At 38.4% G+C, this 17562-nt stretch overlaps 2 protein-coding genes across 2 annotated transcripts; both read left to right on the top strand.

The window, feature by feature from the left end:
* Window positions 1-4965: 4965 nt before the first annotated feature.
* pmchl (pro-melanin-concentrating hormone, like) lies at window positions 4966-5322 on the top strand. Its single transcript, XM_085926411.1, has one exon. The coding sequence runs from the start codon at window positions 4966-4968 to the stop codon at window positions 5320-5322; it is 357 nt and encodes a 118-aa protein (XP_085782537.1).
* Window positions 5323-12437: 7115 nt separating this feature from the next.
* Window positions 12438-17182, top strand: spag8 (sperm associated antigen 8). The gene is made up of 8 exons (XM_085926297.1): window positions 12438-12635; window positions 13032-13120; window positions 13589-13641; window positions 14649-14781; window positions 14909-14954; window positions 16338-16452; window positions 16609-16671; window positions 17038-17182. Exons 1-8 carry the CDS (start codon window positions 12619-12621, stop codon window positions 17140-17142), a joined length of 621 nt encoding a protein of 206 aa, XP_085782423.1. The 5' UTR covers window positions 12438-12618; the 3' UTR covers window positions 17143-17182.
* The last annotated feature ends 380 nt before the right edge of the window (window positions 17183-17562 follow it).

A 17562-nucleotide genomic window follows, 5' to 3' on the forward strand; every position in this document is an offset into this window, starting at 1 on the left:
TTTACATGTGGAAATGCACTTTGGATCTCCTACCAGCAGAGTGTACTATTTACTGATTTATTTTTTTATTCCCTCCGCCTAAAACACCCCGAGCTGCGGGCATGCATTTAGCAATTAGTCTCACTAAGAATAAATCATAATTCCCCCCTGGATTCTTAAAAGTCCAACTTGTATTTCCTGACTACTTTAACAAATCTATTCGTGCTTAAACACAATAGGCACGACAAGGTTGTGCTCATGTAAATTGTGCGTACAACAGTCAAGCGGGCATCTTAACACTTGGTATCCTATATAACCCTGGTGATCTTTGAGCAAGACTTTGAATTAAACGTAGATTGTGTTCCAGACATTGAAACCTTGGTTGAAGTCGGGACAGGGTTTCATAAGCAAATTACTTTCACCGGCATCCTTTTTTGACGATTTATGTGAAATGGAACTCTAATGTTTTGTGTACATGCTGAAATAAACAATTTAACTCAAATTTAATTTTGCTGGTTAGGCACTGCAGTTTAAGGCAGAATCACTTTACTTTTTCTGTCTCAAGGTTGTTGTTTTTTTCTTTCCAAGTGTCGCAAGTTTGAAAGGGTTCCTGTCTCCAGCAGCCCTGTTAAAATAAATCATCTGAGAATAATTACAACCCCCCCCCCTCCCTATTTTGTTTTGAAGCCATCAAATGTTTTAGCAAACAGTGATTACTGCATGCTAAATTACTTTTTCCACATGGCTCAGTGGGAGAGTGATAGTCTCCCAATTTATAAGTGATGTGTTCTACCCTTAAACCTGAACTCTATGCTGTTGCGCATTTGCTCACCGTCCATTTTAAAGAAGAGAGTAACTTGGGCAATTAATGCAAAGGCTTAGCACTCGAAAATGCTAATGAAACCATTTTCTCAACTTTTAATAGAATATGTAATTTTGATTTACATAAATACTGACCATCGTATATTTCTGTGAAATTGAGACAGTGTATCAACATGCATCAATACTTGAAATTACTGACAATTTCCAAATGTTCACTAACATTTCTAAGAATTCATACAGTAATGTCCAATCGTTGGGAAAGCTATTTTGCAGGTGGGGTTACACATGGGCACCATGTTGGTGAGCCTTCTGTAGATCACTATTAGTGCAAATTTGCTAGTATTTAAACTCTGTGAATGCATTCCATTGCATCTATGCCAGTTAGTTTCAAAAGCATTTCTGCTATATCGAAATGAGAACTTGTAGCATTTAAAACGCTTTGCAACTTTACACTACTTCCCCAACCTCAACACTCAATTGGCTAAAGCATTTTTAAGCTAATGTGTATCCTTATGATCACAGCTGAGACCCTGGAGATATCGTTTGACCCCAATCCATCCCACAATTCCCTGGAGCCCTCCAGAGAGCCTTTCTGAGCAGGAACATCTGCTGTATATGAGCTAAGCACTGTCTTCATCAGGCTCATAAGACCATCACTCACAGAAGGTTCCCTGGCTAATAGCTTGATGGCAGTTTTGGCTGAGACCTGAATCTTTTTGTGTTAAGCTTCGTTGTTCTAAGTTGGGATATAGTCACATCTGACACGATAGCAAGTTCATTGACTTGCAACAAAATTGAGAGAATTTGATTAAATTGAGTGAAAAACTAAAAATGGGACCGTTCTAAGAGCACAACCTCCCCCTTTCTTGAAAATCCACTGAAGCATAGAACCGTCTCTTGCATTCCACTATGACACATTGTTTGTCTTGGCTATTCTTACTTTCAAACTTACTGATAATGCAAATAATTTGTGCTTGGAAGCTGAGGTCATGACTGTGCAGACATATCAGTTTACAAAAGATTCTCCCTTCAGCTGCTCTCTAAACCATACATTTGCAGCTGCCACCTTTTCTTGCTCACTCACTGTTTCAGCCATGTGGCTCTCATGATTGAGCAACCAATGTAGACTATGCAATTCAAATGCTAAGCATAATCACTTTTACAACGCCTTTCATAAAATGACACAACTCGAGTGTTTTACATAAATACTTTTTTTTTTTAGCATTTATAAGTCAGTTTTTTTCTTTAAACAAATATTTTGTCATGCATCCTCCCAATTATGGAATCAAGTCGCGGGGCGGATTCGTCCCACGGGCCACCAGTTGATGATCCCTAATATAGTACAGTGTTATCCAGGCCAGCTTGGCCTCGTCTCTGCACCATGAAGAGAATAAGAACGTTACGTTACTAAAATTAACATGTTAAACTAACACTTGGCAGACTTTTGCTGAGCTCTTTTATTGGCTCTATTCGACTGTGATTATTTTGGCCATTGAGCATTATAGCATAACCTTTATCCAGCCCAATTATACCAACATGAAATGAAAGAAAAAAACATGTTTGGTTTATGACAGCCCCAATTGAATATGACTTAGGTGGGCCTTTCTCTTGTGAACAATCAGAGAGGAAGACAGGCAGCTCAACTAAATAAGTTTGTCCTCTATGGTAAAAGTAGCAAATTACCTGAGAAAAACTGAAAGTACAAATCACTTCCATCATTTGACCTACTGGTGGGACTCTAATTACGTCCAATTATTGATCGAGCCAATCTTCATCCATTGTTGCAGTTCCAGTACGACTGGGCTGCAGGCTAGTCAAGCTTTAGTTTCCTTGATGAACCTCTGCTTCTCTCTTTTCCGAACTTAGCTGTTTTGTTTTTAGTTACAAATTCCAATTTTAATGAAGTTGGAATGTTGTGTAAAATGTAAATAAAACAGAAAACAATGATTTACAAATTTGTGAACCTATACAGGGGTCAACAACACCCTAGAAAAGTTCAGGACTATATACATGCATACATAGATACCAGTGCCTCCCTCCCCTGCCATCATGAAAAGGGGAAAAAACAAATGCAATTGTTTTTATTATAAAGTTATTTTCCTTTTAATTTCAGTAGTTTTGTATCATTTTGAACCAAAATTGCTATTGTTTTTACAGTTATTTTAAAACCGAAGACGATTCGCTCGGAGGAGGCAACTTCCTGCCTTGCCTCCTCTGAGGATTGCGTAATCACACGGCTGCCTATGCTGACAGGCTATGCAGTTAGACTGAACTGCTGTCTGTCTATGTCGCTGTTTAAGTCTTCAAACACTGTGGCTAAATTAACAAATTTCCGTAGTTAAGATCATGTATATAATATTTAGTGATTTTTATTATCTCCCTGTAACGTCGTGTTTCTTTAGATCACAGGTGTCAAACTCAAGGCCCCGGGGCTAGATACGGCCCGCCACATCATTTTATGTGGCCCATGAAGACAAATTGTGCATCAAATTTGTGTGTCATTTCTAGAATTGCAAATTGGCTTTAATTTTAATATCTTTTTTTTATTTTTTTATTTGACCAGTTTTTACTTACCTGATTTGAAAACGACTTATTTGTCAGTTTGTTTTGTAGCTTTTACTGTATATAATATGAGGTGCTCATACATTTATTTGGGTTGACAGTCATAATGGCCCTCCGAAAGAAGCTATGACTACAATGCGGCCCACAAAAAAAATGAGTTTGACACCCCTGCTTTAGATGAACAAAACGGCTTTGAAAAGAGACCTTGCGGAGGCAACGAAAAAAAGGTTATCCAGCCTTATGGTAGGGGGTGCTAGTGATCCCGGGATGCTTAATGCGCCCACCTGTAGAATAAGTGATCTCCAGTTCAAATTTACAGTGAACAACTGATATGAGGAGCAGTCGTCCATTTATTTCGTTTTACATTCGTTTTTTTTTTTTTTTTTTTTTTACATTTTATTTTACAATGGAGGATTACATATCCAAACCATTTTCAACTATGGATTTTCAGTCGAAGCACGAGGTCATCAGTAAAGGAAGACCAACTCCGGAGTTAAAAGGTTTGATTCAGACAACGGGTCTTTGATTTTGATTCCATGTGCTTTATTGAGTGTTTTTATGTGTGAAGACTGATGATATGTGATTTCAATTATAATAGTTCAAATTAAATAATGAATAAGCTACTCTAGAGCAGCGTTCCCTAACCTTTTTTGTGACCTTTTTAGGTGTCGGACAAATTTTACCGGGGAATGGGGAGGGGGTTACGTCAGTGCCTCCCCAGTCATGAACCTCACCGCACGTCACTCATACATACATACATACATACATACATACATAAGTAAATCCTGGACTCTGTGGGAGGGAGGGGGCAAATGCTGGTATCAGGGTGATAACGCTAATTTATTTTGTTGTAGGCATTTGTTTTGTTATTTTATTAAAGAAGTTGGAAACAGGCAGGTAAGGCTTTGATTATTGGTCATCGGGCATTTAACAAAGGTTGTATGAAAAACTCATTTGTTACAATATTCTCTTGAAATTATTATTTCAATGAGTTAATTATATTTAATTATATATATGATTTAATAATAACAATTTAAATGAACTTCACTTTGCCGCTGCCACGTTTACAAGAGGCTGCCTACATGACAAACACTTCAACAATCTTTTGCCAGCATCACTCACTAATCCTACCTGGTAATTGCTGTAAAAAAAAAATAGTGAACAATGAGTTGAACTGATTAGCCGTCATCGCAGCGTATGAAACCACAATGTGCCTGTGGGTGTTGATCCCACCCCATTACTTTAAAGGTCAGTCATTTTGGATTGAAGTTGTCTTGCTTTCAGTTGCTCAAAGAATTCCCACTGTTTTGTTATTAATGGTCCAAAGTCATCCCTTGCACAACTTTAATTAACTTGTGTAAAGACAACACACTTGAACGTATGAGAGTTCTACTCAGCCCTGTATTGATACCTTCAGCTAATTTCCTGAGCACAACAGGAGAACCTAAGATGATGTTCAGGACAAAAGCCAGCATGGACAATCCTACGTATCCCAAATGGTATAAAAGAACATCCCAAGATCTTTAAATCACAACAAGTAATTGAGACATCTGCAGAGCGTTTCGTTCCTGAAACCAAGCGGTCTCCAAAAAGATCTTCACCATGCGACGGTCTCTCATGTGCATCATCTTTGCAGCAGCACTCGTGCTGCACTCTTCTGGCGCATCGCCTGTGGACCTGGCTGAAGACAACTCCTTGGAGCAGGACGCATTCACCTCCATACTGAGTGAGGAGGTGACAGAAAACAACCGCGGCGAGGCTGAGGGCAAAAAAAGAGGGCAGCGGATCATTGTTGCCGATCCGAGTCTTTGGCGTGACCTGCGAGCGCTGCGAAATGGACTGCCCCTCTACAAAAGACGAGCTGATGACAACAACCAGGACCTGAACTTCCCCATCCTGAGGCGGGACACCATGAGATGCATGGTGGGACGAGTGTACCGGCCATGCTGGGAAGTCTAGGACAATTTGGAAAGATCCCTGGCCATCCTTTATTGCCTTGTACTGAATTGTAGTATTTCTACATTCACATACATCATTACACATTTGAGATTAAAACCTATGTACTCTAATATTAAAGTGCCTCATGTATTGTGTGTTTAGTAATTGTCACTTTTGCTAAATCAGACAGGTGAACTTGAAATATGCTCAAGGTGAGTGATAAGGACTATGAAGAAGTATCATTGTTCACACATCTTTGTCTTGTCGATCAATTTCCAACCACTCCACACTTTTAAAAAAATGCCCTTGATTGACAGTCAAGGGAATAGTCCACTTTTTGCGAACATAGTCTGACCAGAATAACCAGCAGACAATTTTACCTATGAGGTGTCTCAGAAGCCATACATCCATCTATCCATTTATTTTTTGAGAGAGAGAGAGAGAGAGAGAGAGAGAGAGAGAGAGAGAGAGAGAGAGAGAGAGAGAGAGAGAGAGAGAGAGAGAGAGAGAGAGAGAGAGATTCTTGATTTTCTACGAGACGACTGGCGGAGCAAACAGAATAGACATTTGTCTTGAAGAGTCAACAGGAAAAATAATCTCGTTCTGGGAATGCATCTTTTTGGTTCAGGGAATGCAATTAAACTGAGGATAACAAAATTCATAGCTTATATTTTGTCCATTATGTATTACAGGTAATTTAAGTGAGTCATTAATGACTGTGTAAGGAAGCACACAAAAAAATGTCCTACATGGACAATAATGTCTTAAGTGGAAAGATCTCCCACAACAAAAGAGAGCACAGGCTATTTTTGTGACATTGCTCCAGGAAAGAATTTAGTCATTGCTTGACTGTCAATACCATATTTGGGTAAGAGGATTGAGAGAGTGCATTTTCATTGTTCCTTCTGCAAGACACAAAGCCATCAGTCAATCAGTACCAGACAGATCCCAAAACTGGTAACTAATAGTTATGTCCAAGCTGAAATGCTCTTAAAGTATGGGATGCAGAGAGGTTCGGCGATATTTAGAGTAAATTATCCCAGAGCATAAAATGACAATTTTAAACATGGATAGCTTTGGTGGCAAAGTTAAATGAGGTGAGCGAATGGACCATTTTAATGGTGTCCAATTTACTTAAAAGTGAACTTACCCCACCATCTGTCTCAAGTAATAAAGCTTGCCGATAATTGTTATTACATTTAGTGCAGTGACAATGACCGGCACTCACCAGATGAAATCTGATTCGAAAACCTAATTAGGACCATCTTTTTTTGTGTGTGTCCTTTCACAAGATAGATCTAATATAGCGTGGTCAAACTGTTCTGTGACATCTGGCGCCCAAAGGGGTCTCCAATGCCCATTACTAATTAAATCCCACCCAGTCGGTTTAAATGATCAGTCACATGTTGAGTCTGATGAGTGGCTTCTCCCTGGAAAAAAAAGGATAAAATCACCAAAGACGAGTTCAAATGGTTACATTGTCTTTGTGCCAATCGGTTTGAAATGCACTTTTCTCCCAACTTTGTTTTTGCACATGCACTATCGGGAAAGTAAGACTATAAATTTCATGCTTGTAGTGTTCTCTGCTTGCGTCTTAGCACTGCGCCGCTCTCTTGTCTGTGTTACAAACTGTGTTGATTTTCCAGTATTTGCGTCACATCCTACAGCAGCACTTCTCAGAAATGACCGGCAGCCTGGCAGGAGAGCGGAAATACTTCCACGCAACAATGAAACTTTACACGCCATTCTTCTTTGTGTGTACTTTTACAACTTCTGAGTACCGCATGAAATTGTCAGTTCGTTGATGTCACATGTCAATCTGTGATTTGACGACTTGACGACAACATGGGAATCTGTATGTCCCTTCTTCTTACTACTTCTCTCGGCAGCTGAAATGACCACCATTCTCTGAGACTTCCATCCATCCATTTTCTGTACCGCTTTGTCCCCACGGGGGTCACGGGCGCGCCGGAGCCTATCCCAGCGGTCATCGGGCAGTAGGCGGGGGACACCTTGAACCGGTTGCCAGCCAGAGACAAACTCGCACTCACACCTAGGGGCAATTTGGAGTGCTCAATCGGCCTACCGAGCATGTTTTTGGTATGTGGGAGGAAACCGGAGTGCCTGGAGGAAACCCATGCGGGCTCGGGGAGAACATGCAAACTCCACAAAGGGAGGGTCGGAGGTGGAATCAAACCGGCACCCTCCTAACTGTGAGGCGGACGTGCTAACCAGTGCGCCACCGAGCCGCCCTCTCTGAGACATTCCTGGTAAATTTGTGATTCATGACCATGAGTACATCATTCGGTCCCAGGTGCCCTTGCTTGGTTTTAGCAGGGAAAAGTGACATCATCCTCATGCATCTGGCTGCCCACCCCCAAGTCTTTATTCTCCTTCTGCTTCTACTGGAGGGCCAGAGCTGGTGGGAAGGCCTTGTGAATAATTAAGGCACTCGGGTGCATTTTATAACCTGGGCTGCAATGTTTGCTGTGACATTCACCCTAAGCGCATTAGTACAATAGCCCAAGAGGAAACTGGTCTTTATTGACCAGTGCAATCAATAACTGTGCATCTGTTATGTCCTCACAGTGTGCATGTGGCTGATGAAATGCTATCTAAATCTTCCAAAATAAAAATAAATCATTCCAAAGTAAAATGACTGATGCCTGGTTCCCAAGTGAAAGGCTATTTATGATGCAATTTATATAAAAATCATCAATTTTTGTATATGGCCCATTAATTGAATGTATTCGATTCACCTTTGTCAATAGTGACTCTCCGAGCATTCATGCTTTGCCTTTAGCCACAATAGAGATGAAATTACATATCGAGAAACATTACGTTAAGTAGAAAAAATTTACATGGTCAACCATTTTACCCAGAGAATTATTAATATTGAGGTTACCCAGAGAACTATGAATATAAAGCAAGTTTGGTGTCTGTTAATATAAACAGCAGTACACTACGATATGTGGTTCAAGCAACACAAACATTTAGAATGAGGATTTAATTCTACCTGCAAAGTAAAATTGCGATATGATGTATGCATTTAATAAAAGAACTGCTTGAGAAGTAAAACCTGTTAGTATTGGATGATGGGGGGGACAGGCACTGATGGCAGAAGCGAACAGTCACTGCAACACGCACAGACACGCACTCCACACACAAACACGATTTAAACAAAACAAACATGTTCACTGTTTGGAATTTCCAGGCCACACTGCAGAGACAATGAATTAGATAACAATAAAAACAATGCTGCACTATTTTACCTTTCACCAATTTGTAAACCTGTATACTCATTGGGCTCCGCACATTACCGATTCAATATGCTGGCCAACTAAAATCCTAAAATCTTACATGATGAATGGAAAAAAAGAGGTAGCGGTTGAACATGAACAGAATTTGTTCTAGTATACTGGTTGTTAAGCTCTAAATTGTTTTAAGTTGTCAACAATTTCTGTGAGTGCTAAAGGCTAGAAGTGGAACATATGTGAAGTTTGTGACATCCCGCATGACAGTTCCAAAAATCTCTGGTTAACATTAGAGGAACATGATTCAGATGTTTGAATTCAAAATTGTACAATATCAAGCGCATTCCATACAAGTGGAAACTATTCCCATATTTCCTGGACTGTAAATGGTTTGTCTTAAAATCTCTGGAACGAGTAGATATGAAGCACACCACAAAGATCCATTGGCTGCGTCAAGCCCCATGTCTCATGCAGACTAGAACGAAGATGGCCAAACGACGCAAGAAGTTGATTTACTGTTTGTCAGCATCTTCTCTCCCCTCCTCCAAACCATTGTAGGATTTATCACCACTCAGGATTCACGTCTTCTTGCTGGTCTGGCTTGCCTGCTCAGGTCTGATTACAGCACATTAAAGATACCACCAGACACTCCTCATCGTCATCGGATGAATGTTCATTACCATGATCATATCAGAAAGATATTACAAGCTTAAAACTGCCATCAAGTGTTTGATGATTCAAATTTTTTGTTTGTTTGTTTATTTCAGCTAGTACATTGTCACCATTCATCACTATTTCATTTTATGCAAAGTTAACACGAGAACCCTTTTTCACTCTTGTGATCCAAATGGCGCAAAAACGTTTGGTACACCCTAAGTTTGGATCATTTGAAATCCAATTGAAAAGCTGGCAGCTGCTGTTATGTTGATTGAAGAAGTAATTTGACTGCGTTGACATGCTGACCATGTGGTGCACTCATAGTTGCGCAATTGATTGGAATCTCAAAGGACCTTGTGAGGGACTTCCTGCTTGTAGAAAGGACATTTAATGTCCAACAAAAGAACAACAAAAACAATATGTCATGCAGCGTGTGTTCACTCAGAAAATTGTAGAACAGCAAGAGGGTAATGGAAATACATCAATCAGAAGCAAAGAGTCATGCATCTTGGATGGGTACCAAGGCAAATTACTTAAACAATGTTGTTACGACAAGATGGAAACAACTTGAAACTGGAATGACCCTTAAATCATAAAATTTAGAATTTAATTTTGCTTTTTATAGGCTATTATATTCTACGGAAGAGAAATAGGGCTAGTGAAGAAGAAAAGAGTGGGGGTGACAGGATTCTAACTTGTTTTCTCAGAATTCTGACTTGAAAGTGAGGATTCCCACTTTAAAGTATGAACTCTGACTTTATTCTCAGAAAGTCAGAATTCTGACTTTAAAGTGAGAATTCCCACTTTCTGACTTTGAAGTCAGAATTTTGACTGAGAATTCTGACTTTAAAGTGACTTTATTCTCAGAATTCTGACATTAAAGTGGAAATTCTGACTTTGACTTTGAAGTGGGAATGCTGAGAATAAAGTGAGAAGTCCCACTTTAAAGTCAGAATTAAGAAAATCTTTAAAGTCAGAAAGTGGGAATTCTCACTTTAAAGTCAGAATTCTGACTTCGACAAAACGCATAGATGTCAAATTTATGTCATGTCGCAGACTCATTTTGACCTATGTTATTCATGAATCAGTAAAAATTTGGATCTTCAGGCCAAGAGACCTTTAAAGGTAAAATTAAAAATCAATTTAGCCATCTAACTGTTGGCAAATTCAAAGTCATGACAACAACCATTATGCATATAAAAGTACTTCAAATGATTGATTCCATAACATTACATTTTATAAGCATTTTGCTCTCTCCAAAAGTTATATATACATCAATGTAGGGAGCTACCGGGAACAAAAAAACAAAACTTATTCGAGCATATTGTATTCTTTGTTACTCTTAACAATCTCCCTGCCTTCAGACATTCCAAGAAATGTTAGCTTAACCTTGATGTTAAAGATTACTTTCTGTTCGCAAATACCCAAATATGAAGAGGCTTAAGACGTCTGGCAAAAAGTCTCATTCCAGCACTTTGCTGTTACAGTGGATTCTTTGTTTCCCTCAAGACACACAAAAGTAAAAGATTCCAAAGGTTTGGCAGGCACATGGAATTACCTGAAAATCTATACGCTGTAGAAATAAATGCCACTGTGTTTATCTGTGCTACGTTCGACTCCATTCCGCGAGACCTCATTCCTTGCATTTTGTCTTCTGCCACAAGAACCTCAGAAATGCTAACAGCACTGTCCGTTTGTTTGAATTTGTCATTCATGAATTGAGACATGAGAAATGATAGACAGGGCCATTTGCGCCTTGAACGGTTCATTTGTTCGAGGGCTCGGCCGTTTCGGGCCATGTTTACAGTGGGAGCAAGATTCAGATGTTCGAGACCGATCTCTGATGATCTCCAAATTGGTGGTATTCGAGAGGTTTACTATTTGCTAGACCTGAAGAGCACCCTGGAATGTTGGACCGACTAATGATGGAAAACAACGGAACTCCTATGAGTGCCAAGATGAAAGCCAAACACTGCTCTCAGCATTTATCTCAAGTCGGTAGTGGGAGCTAGTGAGAGCTGATAGAAGGTCAGGAAAAAAGATGAAAGCAAAGAGAGGAAAGATGACCATGGATCTATTGCTATGGAATGATACATTTAATAAAGGAAAACCTAAAATAGCCAAGCACAAAAAGCAAAGAGAAAGAAAGTGTTTTTTATACTCAAAGAGGAGGATAAACTGCATCTAATGATCATGTAATACAAGCATACAGCTTTCCCAGCATTTAGTTTCCCAAAGTCACGGAGCATAATGATACCGTTTCTCTTCTGGCATCTATGAGACTATTTAATGCAAGCTAATGTCTGCTATTTTGTGGATCCATTAGAATGTAATTCTAGGTCTAAAATAATCCACCCTGGGAAGTGTCTGAATCTCTCCTCCTTTCTACTGTCTATAAGTGAGGGACTGCTTCTTAGTCTTTGTCGATGTTCATGTTGCCATGGAAACCAGTTGTTGAGCAGATCGCATGCAACCTTGCCCACGCAGGCCAGATCAAGCAAACTGACATCTGGGTGTGGACCTATAAATGGTTGTCACAGAAAGACTGACTTCTTTTGTTTAGTTGTTTGTTTGCAAAAAATCCTTAAAAAAAAACAAGTCCGGAGAGAAGCTCTCTTCTTCAGACACTATATTTGGTACACCCGCACTTAAATTACTGTGTCTAGTCACCGTGGGACGGTGGGAAACGTAATTTCGATCTCTTTGTGTGCTTTGACATGTGAAGAAATTGACAATAAAGCGGACTTTGACTTTGATTTTGACGTATATATTTTCAAAAGCTATATCATAGAGTTGTATCAAAATACTGCTTGACAAAGGTAATGTTTTAGATTGTTAAAAAATGTGCTAGTTTGCACTTCAATTTTATGATGGTGTAAAATTGTTCATTTATACCTGTATAGAATTGCTCATACAAGAGTTTGAATAAAATTGTAACACATAAACTCAAAGCATGACATGACTATGTTGTAGTGTCAGGTTTTTTTTTGCATGGCTGTAGATTGGAATATATATGGACACTTCTCTCAAACACAGTCTGCAAAACACGCTCACTATATACTATGAACACCTGGAAATCTATTAGTGAGAACCAGTGGAGCACAGTTTGATCGTTTGGAGAGTTCTGATTGAAATTCCATGCTGAGCTGGCTGCCTGTTCCAGACATACTGGCTGCCTGACAGTCAAAACTCTGCTGCAGAGTCCCAGTAACAAGCGCTGTGGTTTTCATTTGGTCTCAGAACCACTGTAACAAGACCCGGGTGTTATATTTAGCAGGGTCTGCATCACTTTTAATCAAGGCTAAGGGGGATATGATGAGAAATGTATTGGAAGATGGCAGATGATAAAAAAGATGGTTGGTAACATCAAAACTAGTAGAGGTGAAAAAAGAAAAAAGAATCAACTATGGAGCATAAAGGAAGGTGAGATAAACTAATGTGATTACATTCTTTGATGTAGCATAGGCCAACAGAAAGCTCAGCAAGACAATCAAGACATTCTGGAGCAGAATGTGCTGCCAGTTAAATTAGCTCGTTATTTAGAATAATTCTTCTGGGTTTGTATTTATTATTACTCCATGTAGCCAAGAACTAGTTTTTCTAATAAATTGACCATTAAAAATCACATTCATTGTGGTGGCTTAGGACACCTTCCCTTTAGAAAAGGGAACAGAAGGTTTTACTGGAGAATATGTGCCTCTGTTCAACCCTGCTGTTACAATAAAGATTGGAAGGATCAATGATTGGATGTAATTAAATGTCTAACAGGTGGTCAAATAACAGGATTACAATTTTGTGTTTCTCTTAATTGCTCCTCAGGGGACAAATCTGTTTGCTAAAGCCTTGTGATTTTCCTCTGAAGACACATGAAGGAATGTGTGAGAAGGAATTCTCCACAGAGAAGAAAGGTATTTTTGTTTCATTTTTAATTGTGGGTGCAGCTGCATACTCTTGATCGGTACAATATTGGGTACACTTAGAGTGAAGGGTTAAACGCAAAAGCAATTATGGATATAATAAAGCGAGACAAAATAATATATAACTGAGTAGTATTAACATGGGAGTATTTATTTATTTATTTATTTATTTATTTATTTATTTATTTATAAGCAAATGCAAAGATGGAAAATGTCCCAGCAAACACAGACGTGCATAGAAATAGCTTTCTCTGGGTTTAGAAAATAGACATCTGGAGAATTAAAATTACGTCACGTTTGCCTATGTCATATATTTTGTGTTTACCGTTACCATGGAGACACTTCCGTTGTTGGGTAGCCCGTTCAGACATGTAGTGCCTCGCTTTGTTTATAAGTTGTACAAGGCTATTTCACTCATCTAAGTCTTGGTTTGTACAATATTGTGTTCTAAATTTGCAGAAATGGCGGACGACACAGTTGCTGTAAGTCAAAATAAAGACGGCCCCGAAGAGGTGAGTTTATATAGGACATGTGTCCAGTATACGTCGTATGTGCTCCATGTCAACAACGGCGGAAATAATGAACTGAGAAAATGAATGGGGAAATAACACATGATAGAAGCATTGCATAAAACGTTGTTTTGATAACACTTACAATTACAATTTGACAATTTACAACTGCTATAACTTGACAAACGTACTTGGATCCAGTCAACATAGAAAAGGAAAGAAAAGAAAAGAAAAGAAAAAAGAAAAGGCCAAATTTGGTGGGGATTTGGCCAGTGTTGACCAACCTTTGTTGAGGAAAAGCACACTTATTATTTGGGTAAAACATCTCACACAACACCAAACAAAAAGGTCAAAATAAAAATGATAAACAGGCTATCATATTGTTCTGACGGTCACCAGACGTCGCTGGTTGAGATAGATGAACAAACATATATTATTGTTAAAAAAAAAAAAAAAAAAAAAAAAAAAAAAAAAAAAAAAACATGCTGCAGACCAAGGACATAGTATTGGATAAATCCTTGTGTTACGTACACTTGATGACAACACACTGTTTGGCACTTAATATTGTTACAATTATATTACAGAAACCAGTGACCTTGCAATATGCGTAAATTAATGAGTGATGTAAATGAATTAAAACTTTCATTCTGTGATAAAAAAAAAAAGTATTTTTATGAACCTTAGTTGAACAAAAATGAGATTTATATGAACTTTTGTATGAATGAAGGTTGGTCAATTAAAGTCTAACATTGTAAATGCAGATTTACTGGGGGGAAAAAAAAACACCTGCAAGGTGTGCAGGGTGTGTGCAAAACTGTGATGCAAACCCCATTCTCTGCAATATATGGTCACACAATTTACACATTCATATTTAGAACTTTTGAATATTTTCCATGATAATCAATAGAAACACACAAGTCACTAATGTCATCGTGGAACACTTCTGCCGTATATTACTGTTTAAATATTGTGTCACTCATATTCATATGTCGTATCCATTCAACTCCAAGCAAACAAGGGAGCAAATCCTGCGACATGGACACAAGGGACTAATCACCATAAACACGGGAGCGAAGATGGAGCATGTTACCACGCTCCAAGCAGCATTTGCCCCTCCGAAGCATCCAGGTGTGAGGCTGCAGGGTATGTGCCATTCTTTTATTGGCAGGCCACACACTCCAAGGGACTGTCCTAATTCAACAGCCACACGGTTGAAGTGTTTTCTGCAATCATTGCCCTACCACTCACTTTGATTGTTCATTTGATTCAGGCCTAAGGTCAGAGCTTTTAGAAAGAAGAATTGCCCAGATAGCAAGGTAGGGATTAATATTACATCTTCAATTATGTTGCAATATATATATATATATATATATATATATATATATATATATATATATATATATATATATATATATATATATATATATATATATATATATATATATATATATATATATATATATATATATATATATATATATATATATATATATATATATATATATATATATATATATTTTGTCATAGCTTTCTTTTCCTTACTGGAACTTTCATTTGATCCCTTACCCATTGAAATTGTAAATCCATGGCTAGTTTCTGTCTGTATCTCATTTAGGACTGATGTTTAAGTCAAGTCAAGTCAAGTCAATTCAAGTTTATTTGTATAGCCCTAAATCACAAGCAGTCTCAAAGGGCTTCACATAGACAATCAATTGACAATTATTCTCAAAGCATCCCCTGATCTTGGGCTCCCAAAAGGGCAAGGAAAAACTCAAAAACCCCTACTAGGGGAAAAATGAGAAACCTTGAGAAGGGACCACAGATGGAAGGATCCCCCTTTCAGGATCACCAGGCTGCAATGGATGCAAAGAGGGCACATAAAATACATATGGAAATCAAAAAGTGGATGTCCAGGCCAAAGCGAAGAGCTGTCGGAGGTGCCTTCGATTGTCCTGGCAGTGTCCTCTAGGAGGGTAATCCGCTGCAGTTCCCTCATGCTGAATTGGTCCACGAGAATCTAGATAGGTGCCGTTTAGAGGTATACTACCATAACCCTCATAAGGCAAACTTAGTTTTCAAAATGCCCAAACAGATATGTTTTCTAGGATGGAGGTGGTGTATTTTCTTGATTATTATTTTCCTCCGGAAGGCACCTCTTTTAATATGACAGCAGGAAATGGGCTGTTTGAAATTCAACTTTTTTGCAGAGGTCATTTTGACATCTTCAGGCACCTAATGAACTCATCCACCAGGATCAATAAAAGATGCACAGCGTGCTAAAGTTGGGACACTAAAATCAAATAAAATCAAATTACAAGGATTTACAAGTCTTTTTTAACACATATTAAACTCAACTCATACAAAGATATCTAATGTTCAAACTGATACCCCCTAAAAAGCTGGGACAGGGGTACTGAAGTCATGATTCTGTTTGTCACCTTTCCTTTAAACCCACTCAATAAGCCTTTGCCAAATGAAAACCCTAATGTGTGACTCATCAGATCAGAGCGAACTTAGCCAGTCATGTCAGTCCATATTTGTTTACATTTTACACATTACATTGGAATTTAGGGTTTGTATTGCGAGTGTTGCTTAGCCTTGTGTCACAAACAGAAACATCAGCAGTACTAAATATAATCATATTATACATGCCTGTATTTATTTAGTTCCGCAATCATTGTTTTATGATGTTTTTGCAGAGACAAGATTCATGCAGAACGAAACCCACCGCTTCCCCAAACTGACTTTGCCAGTGTAACTCAGAGAGATTTTCGAGTTGAGGGATTTGTACCCCAAACTACTAAAATTAACCGTGTATGTATCCCTGCCTGCAATTAGAGATTTACGTGTTTTGTTAGTGTTTTCATGGTAGTCATGAAGTAAACTCGCCCAGGTCATATGTCAATTGTATTTTTGACCATTATTTGATTTAAATTACACAAAATTGTTTTTTGTTGCATCTATTTCCAGATTCATGATTATACAACTGAGCAGGCCATCAGTTATTGGAGTGAAAATTACCAGCGGATACAGGTGGGTCCCAATTGTTCCTGGAACATATTAATATTATTTTTTTGTTTCAGTTGTTTTTTATTGAAAACATTAAGTCATTTGATTTTTTTTGTACAATTTTTTTTTTTCTGTGAAAACTTGTACTCATTCCTTCCCCTTACACACAGCACAAATGGTACCATCCAATTTGTGAGCAGTATTAACCGCAGTGGATCCATGTGTTTGTGGACCAAGGTCAAAAAAAGGATGACGCTGGTGGAAGATTTTTCCTCTCAATTATTCCCTTTTTGCAGATTCTACAGTTTCTATCAATTCTGAACGGAACCCACAACACGTCAGGTTCAGGATGCATTTCAGCATTAAAACGTTTGTTGTTTTCTTTTACAGGGTGTAAGTGCAGTGGAGTGCCCAAACACACCTTTTAGAAAGTCGGCCCAGTTTTCCACTCCCTTGGGTGATCCGCGGAAAAACGTTGATTCCCTCATTGAATAATTATCTAAATGAATGCTTTTTGAATAAAGTGAGTTTGTCCTTGAATGCTTCTGCTGCTGACATTTCTACCTATGATCACTGATTTCTCCAAATTGCAGTTCTTGACACAGACACAAATTTGTCTCCCAAAAACATCATGTTTGAGAAAGGTGTAGATGACTTGTACCTGAGTAAAAAAAAAAAAAAAAGGCCATTGATGTGAATATGTAGATACGACACACTGATTTTGAGCTGCATGTAAGCTAATTTCCACCTTTTTTTTTTTTTACATTTGATGCGACAGTTGCTTGCAAACATGGCCACCTTATATGGAAATGGAATTGTTTAAAAAAGGATTGGTGAGTACAACAATAATACCTCGTGTGATATTACCTAATTGTTGTTTAGTTGTTATTAGGAAAGTCATGTTGTAAACTTCAA

This window comes from Syngnathus leptorhynchus, chromosome 12 (genome assembly GCF_054491065.1).
Source record: "Syngnathus leptorhynchus isolate UIUO chromosome 12, UIUO_Slep, whole genome shotgun sequence".
Taxonomy (NCBI): Eukaryota; Metazoa; Chordata; class Actinopteri; order Syngnathiformes; family Syngnathidae; genus Syngnathus; species Syngnathus leptorhynchus.

Bases quoted from the DNA above. Each gene is read 5' to 3' on its own strand.
- pmchl (XM_085926411.1), top strand. From the start codon at position 4,966: ATGCGACGGTCTCTCATGTGCATCATCTTTGCAGCAGCACTCGTGCTG.
- spag8 (XM_085926297.1), top strand. The intron at 13,121-13,588 runs GTATTTTTGTTT...CTAAATTTGCAG, and splicing joins ATTCTCCACAGAGAAGAAAG to AAATGGCGGACGACACAGTT. The intron at 14,782-14,908 runs GTATGTGCCATT...CATTTGATTCAG, and splicing joins TCCAGGTGTGAGGCTGCAGG to GCCTAAGGTCAGAGCTTTTA.